This window comes from Rhinoderma darwinii, chromosome 3, assembly GCF_050947455.1.
Source record: "Rhinoderma darwinii isolate aRhiDar2 chromosome 3, aRhiDar2.hap1, whole genome shotgun sequence".
Classification (NCBI taxonomy): Eukaryota; Metazoa; Chordata; class Amphibia; order Anura; family Rhinodermatidae; genus Rhinoderma; species Rhinoderma darwinii.
The window spans coordinates 424,407,481-424,414,705 of record NC_134689.1 but is presented as its reverse complement, the minus strand read 5'-3'; the positions used below and the strand labels follow the sequence as shown (position 1 = coordinate 424,414,705).

Sequence of the window (7,225 nt, the reverse complement as noted above, 5' to 3'; positions counted from 1 at the left end):
TAGTAGTGAGCTGAAATGCCAGACACAGTCCATACACAAGAGAGGCGCTGTTTAAGAAAGGGAACAGTCATATTTTTCTCATTTTATACAACCTCTTTAAACAAAAATAGAGGAATCCAATTTGTTGGAAAATCTTATACACCATACAGCTATGACTCTGAGAATATGAAATTTGCAGAATCCAGTTCCTGTACAATATTATATTAGAAGTGATTCATTTTGGTTTCTTGAGATATAATATTACTTTGTTTTCTACATTTTTTTTCTAAATGCAGGAGAACAATGTGACTGATGTTGTAGAATTTGTCCTCTTGGGTTTTCAGGGTGGCCCACAGCTAAGAATTTCCCTCTTATGTTTGCTTTTTGTATTATTTTGCCTTACGATATGTGGGAATCTCCTGATCATCACCCTGGTGTCCACCAGCAAGAACCTCCACACTCCAATGTATTTCTTCATCTCACTACTGTCCATCAATGATATTTTACTGCCATTGAATATTGTCCCTAATATGCTGCACATTCTCCTTAATAATGGGGGGACCATCACTTATATCGGCTGCATGACTCAGTTTTTATTTTTTGCCTCCTTTGAAATGTTTGAATGTCTCCTCCTCACAGTGATGTCTTATGACAGATATGTGGCCATCTGTAACCCCCTCCGTTACACCTCTATCATGACAAGCGGTTATTGTGTCAGATTGGTCGCTATCTCCTGGTTGGTTGGTTTTTCCTGTGCATTCAGTGACACCCTAACAATATTAAGGCTAAAGTTCTGTGGACATAATATCATCGACCATTTGTTCTGTGATTTTCTTCCCTTACGGGAAATTTCCTGTTCTGATACATTTCCTTTAAAACTACAAGTGTATCTTCTAAGTATTCCGTTATCGATTATTCCCGTCACACTTATTGTTATCTGTTATGTTAACATTGTCCGTGCTATCTTACGGATCTCATCTAATATCAGTAGACAGAAAGCCTTCTCCACCTGTAGCTCCCACCTCATTGTGGTCTTTATCTATTTCTTGACTCTCTTCAGTGTTTATGTTCTTCCAACAAGTGGACAATCATCGGACATGAATAAAATCCTATCCCTGCTGTACACTGTATTTACTCCTCTGTTCAATCCCATTATATACAGTCTGAGAAATAAAGACATTAAGAAAGCCGTACAGCAAAATATTCAGAAATATGTGCAATCTGTTGTAATTTTCTCTTAACCTCTTGCTGTCGCAGCCAGTATTCATCTTCCTGACAGAGCCATATTTATGTCACTTTATGAGTTTATACCTTTGGAATGCTTTTACTTATCCTAGCAATTCTTAGTGAACAATTTTCCGTTTTCTTGTGACACGTTATACTTTATGATAGGGGTAAATTTTGGTCAATACATTTAATATTTATTTGTGAGTCACAAAGATTTATCAAAAATGTAGAAAAATTATAATTTTTCGAAGTTAGATTTTCTCTGGTTGTAAGACAGTTATACAACATAAAATAGTTGCCAATTACCATTTCCCATGCGTCTTCTTTTACTGGCATCATTTTTTTTTATATATTTTTATTTTTTAGGATGTCAGGAGATGTACAAGTCTAGCAGTCATATTTCCATTTTCAAGATCATTTCCAAAACCTTTTTTAGGGACCAATTCAACTCTGAAGCGTCTTTAAGGTTTCTATATGTTAGAAACCACATGTAAATTACTCCACATTAAAAACAGCAGCTTTTAAACCATTAGCACACCATGACGTTCTGGTATGTCATGGTGCGGGGGGGGGCTCACGCGCTAAGCCTGCTTCTTACATTGCGGGTGTCGGCTGTGTATTACAGATGACACCCTGCACTAATGACCAGTGAAATAAAAATATTAATAGCGACCGCGGCATACAAGCTGTTATAAAGAGGGGGCGAAACTCTCCGACAGCCTATCGTCCTTTCCACGACGCAATCGCTGGGAGCCAATGTGTTGTCATGGCAGACTGGGGGCCTAATGACTGCCCCAAGAACTGCCTTCACTCTGCCTCTGTTAGGGTATGTTCACACAGCTTAAAAAAATATGTCTGAAATTATGGAGCTGTTTTCAGGCGAAAACAGCTCCTGATTTTCAGACGTTTTTGTAACTACTCGCGTTTTTCACGCCATATTGTATGGACGTTATTGGAGCTTGTTTTTAATGGAGTCATATGAAAAACGGCTCCAAAAACGTTCCGAGAAGTGACATGCACTTCATTTTCGCTGGCTTCTTTTTACGCGCCGTCTTTTGACAGCGATGCGTAAAATAACACTACAGGGCAACAGAACATCGTAAAACCCATTGAAAGCAATGGCCAGATGTTTGTAGGCGTAATGGAGCAGTTTTTTCAGGCGTAATTGGAGGCGTAAAACTTCCGAATCAAGTCTGAAAACAGTGCGTGTGAACATACCCTTAAACGTTGCTTCTGGCAGGGCTTAACAGATGCCTGCAACAATGACAATATATTGCAATACATTAGTATTGCAGTGTATTGAACCAGCAATCTGAAAATGGCTGGTTCAAGTCCCCTAGGGGTACTAATAAACAGTGTAAAACAAAAAGATAAATTAAGTTTTCAGTAGTGAAAAAAATAAAAATAAATTAAAAGTAAAGAAAAAAAAACTTTTCCCATTTTGTTCTGAGGTAATATATATATATATATATATATATATATATATACATATATATATATATATATATATATATATAAATATAAAAAAAAAGAATTGATATAGTTTTGTCCATAAAAGTCAGAACTACTACAATATAGTTTTATTGGTATAGTATAAAAAATATGGCACTAAATGCCAAAAGTACTGAGTGTAGGCGTAGGCACACAGATCCACGGTCCCTGATAAATGTCAGGAAACAGGTGATATTGAAAAACCTTTCAATCGATATGACACAAGACAGGGGTAGCAGTAGTACTCCTCAATCACTTGCCATAGCGATGCAAAGGTAAACAAGCCTCCTTGAAATGTCCTGTATGCACAAAGAAACAGACGTGCCACACTCTGGACATGCACAGGGGACCTAAGCAAATGTAGATGTGGTCTGGTTACCACAGTAAAGCAACGTCCCAACGCGTTTCTGCAGCCCTGTAACTGTTTTGTATTCTCCGGCTCAGACCATCTATCAGTGTCTCAGTGCAGGCCGGAGAAAACAAAACAAACAGCAGAAAATGTGCTGTTCGGCAGTTCATTAATAATAAGCGAATTTAACCCCTGAGGATGCTGCCCTGTAGTTAAAGGGCTGCAGAAACGCGTTGGGACGTTGCTTTACTGTGGTAACCAGACCACATCTATATTTGTGTAGGTCCCCTGTGCATGTCCAGAGTGTGGCACGTCTGTTTCTATGTGCATACAGGACATTTCAAGGAGGCTTGTTTACCTTTGCATCGCTATGGCAAGTGGTTGAGGAGTATTACTGCTACCCCTGTCTTGTGTCATATCGATTGAAAGGTTTTTCAATATCACCTGTTTCCTGACATTTATCAGGGACCGTGGATCTGTGTGCCTACGCCTCCACTCAGTACTTTTGGCATTTAGTGCCCTATTTTTAGTACTATACAAATAAAACCACTTTTAATGTTTTTCTAGGAAGGACTATACATTTATTAATTAACGTTTACTATATACACTGATTTTTTGGAATTTAACTACTACAATATAGTATTACTTATCTCGCACGGTGAACACCGTAAAAATAAAAAAATAATAAAACAACAAATTTTGCTATTTTTTGGTCAATTTAGCAGTAAAAAATATTTTTAATAAAAACTGATCAAAAAGTCGTATGTACCAAAAAATTCTACCAATAAAAACCACAGCACGTGCCGCAAAAAATAAGCCCTCACTCCGTTCAATCGTCAAAAAATAAATAAAGACGTTATGGCTTTCACTATATGGCAGCACCTATTATGTTTTTTTAACAAATTGTTTTTTCTTTGTAAAATGAGGAAAACTTTAAAAAAACTATATAAATTTGGTATTACCGTGATCGTATTGTCCAGCAGAATAAAGTTATTTGTTGTTTTTACCGCATAGAGAAAGACGTAAAAACGAAACCCAAACGAAAATGTAGGAATTGCAGATTTTTCCAATTCCACCCCACATCAAAATTGTTCCAGTTTCCCAGTACATTATATAGTACTTTAAATGGTGCCAATAAAAACTACAACTCCTCCTGCAAAGAAATAAGACTTCATACCCCTCCATTAATGAAAAAATAAAAAAGTTGTGGCTCATGGAAGGCGTGGAGTGAAAAACAAAAATGAAAAATCAGAAAATGGCTTAGACTTCAAGGGGTTAAAGTATTCAAAAACAGCTTTTTGGAGGTTTCTTAAGGGCATGTTCAGACCTGGCGGAATTGCTGTTGAATTCCGTTGCGGACAGTCCGCAGTGAAATTTGCAGTAGCTGCTTTTTTCATTGGTTTCTATGAAAGGAAAAATATTTTATTGAAATAAAAACCCACACACAACCCCCATTAACCTTTTTATTGAGAATAAAAAAAAAAAGTTTTTGAAGTAGTCCTCGAATCTGAAGTAGTCCAACAACCGAACTTGTAAAAAAAACACAAACAAACAAAAATAATTAGTAACATAAAAAAGCAAAACAGTTATTATTCTTACCTTTCCTGGGTCCAGCGCTGGAGCCGCAATGTCAAAGAGCTTGGCCCTATATCCAATTCTTTCCTGTGTGTTACTGTCTGCCGAGCCACTGTATCCAATCCTATTGTAACGTCCGTGGTCGCTGACCACAAACTCCTTACATCCAGTCGACGCCCTTCTGTCAAGAGGTGTCTGCACATACGGCCATCCTGTTCCACAGTGACCACCAGGGTTAGCTCACGAGCTCAGTCCGGACTTGAGAGGCCAGAGCGCATGCATGTTTGTGATTGAGCTAATTGCTCCAGAGCATCCTGGGCTATAAGAAGCTCCCAGCCCCATCCTCCCACGCTTGAGCTATGTTGTTGTATTCCAAGTTTGTCTTGTAAATGGTCCCCTAGTGTTTCCTTCTCCCTGTGTTTCCTTTTCCTGTATCCTGTAACCTGTATCCTGATCTAGTGCCATGCTTAGCTGTAGCCATGCTGTGCTGTATACCATGCCGGTTCTGGTTCTCCACATCTGACGTCTCCCTGCTGTCTAGTTCCTGCCAAGCCTGCCTTGCTACTGTCCGAGCTGCCACAGGTATCCTATATAAACTATAGACTCTGACCTGCGCCCTGTTGGCCAGCTGCCATACCGCCAAGGCGGTACGGCTTAGTGGGTCCACGAACCCTAAGTGACAGTAAGCTCAGGCCATGGACGCTGCTGTTTGATCCAGGACCATGACGACATCACAAGAAATGTGGGCGGATATGCTAGAGCTCCGGTCTCGACAGGACCAAATCCTCCAGGCTTTGAACATTCTCGCACGTCGGCAGGAGGCACGAGCAGCCGTTCCTCCTACTACACCTCCTGGCAGTGTCGACTAGGTCATCTGACGGCGCCAGGGTCGCTTTCATCATCTCTCTCCTCACTGGCAAGACTCTTGCATGGGCGAACCCTATCTGAGACATGGACCAGACACCCGTGACTTCCAGAAATTCCTCCGGTCATTTTGCAACAGTGTTTGAGGAGCCTGGACGAGTCTCATCTGCAGCGGCTTCCTTGATTAACCTATGCCAAGGAGACACCTCTGTGAGCGGGTACGCCATCCACTTCCGCACCCTGGCGGGAGAACTGCTATGGAACAATGAGGCCCTGGTGGCTGCATTCTGGCATGGAATGTCTCCTAAAATTAAAGAGGCTCTGTCACCAGATTATAAGTGCCCTATCTCCTACATAATCTGATCTGCGCTGTAATGTAGATAACAGCAGTGTTTTTATTTTGAAAAACGATAAATTTTGAGCAAGTTATGAGCAATTTTAGATTTAGTTTCTTAAAGACCAACTGGGCGTGTTTTTACTTTTGACCAAGTGGGTGTTGTAAAGAAGTGTATGAGGCTGACCAATCATTGAGCCTCATACACTTCTCATTGTGATTATGCAGTGAAAGAAGCTGGGCTGGAACAATGAGAAGTGTATGAAGCTGATTGATCACTGATTGGTTAGTCTCATACACTTCTTTACAACACCCACTTGGTCAAAAGTAAAAACACGCCCAGTTGGTCTTTAAGAAACTAAATCTAAAATTGCTCATAACTTGCTCAAAATTGATAGTTTTTCAAAATAAAAAAAACCACTGCTGTTATCTACTTTACAGCGCCGATCAGATTATGTAGGAGATAGGGCACTTATAATCTGGTGACAGAGCCTCATTAAGGAAGAACTTGACACTCGAGACCTGCCATCTACCCTGGATGACCTCATCCTTCTGTCCGCCCGGATTGATATGCGGATCCGAGAATGCCTCCAAGAGGTCCGTCGGGAGGGAGGCCTTCCTAGTCTGGTCCCTACTTTGCAGCAACCCCTGCTGTCCTCAGATGTCAATCCTCCTAAGGAGTCTGTGATGATGGACCAGTGTAAGCTATCCACCCAGGAGAGACAATGCAGACGCACTTCGGGACTCTGTCTATATTGCGGCCTTGGTGGCCATCTTGTGCGCTTGTGTCCCCAAAAATCCCAAAGCCTAGGGTTGCTAGGAGAGGCAATATTGGGTAAGAAAGAACTTCTGTCTAAACTGTCCATACCAGTGACCATAGTGTCCGGCGAGAGAATGCATCAGGTCTCTATGTATCTGAACTCATGAACGTATCATGAGTGAAACTGGTAGTTAATAATAAAACTGCTGGTTTCAGTGCTTCAGAACTTTCATCCTGTAACCATAAAACATCAATGTACTTTCCCTACCCCCTCACTGTGCTTACATAGCACCCAGAGTGCAATTTTGACATTTTGGGGCGTCACCCCAAAATGTGAGTATACCCCCCAAATTCCATGTGAAGGCTCAGAACACTGCTGTGAGTGTGCCACATCAGTAATGCATCAGTGTTTTTATTTTTAACCACACAGTGTGTGTAAAGTGCCATCTGGGCCATCAACGCATCTGTGGTGATCCACAAAACAGGTTCTTGCATCTCTGGTAATGCAAAAAGATGAAGCCAACATCGCTGTAGATGCGAAAAGATCAACCTGTCAGATGATGTTAAAACCAAGCCAGGCCTTTACTTTTGCACCGTCTAAAGTTGACTCAAAAAAACGAAAAAATAAATATAGAGATTTACAAAT

At 40.6% G+C, this 7,225-nt stretch overlaps 1 protein-coding gene across 1 annotated transcript; it reads left to right on the top strand.

Moving 5' to 3' along the window:
• The first annotated feature begins 269 nt into the window (after window positions 1-269).
• Window positions 270-1,220, top strand: LOC142750656 (olfactory receptor 11L1-like). The gene has a single exon (XM_075859648.1). It carries the CDS (start codon window positions 270-272, stop codon window positions 1,218-1,220), a length of 951 nt encoding a protein of 316 aa, XP_075715763.1.
• Window positions 1,221-7,225: the final 6,005 nt, after the last annotated feature.

Excerpts from the sequence above, each read along its gene's own strand:
- LOC142750656 (XM_075859648.1), top strand. The coding sequence starts at position 270 with ATGCAGGAGAACAATGTGACTGATGTTGTAGAATTTGTCCTCTTGGGT.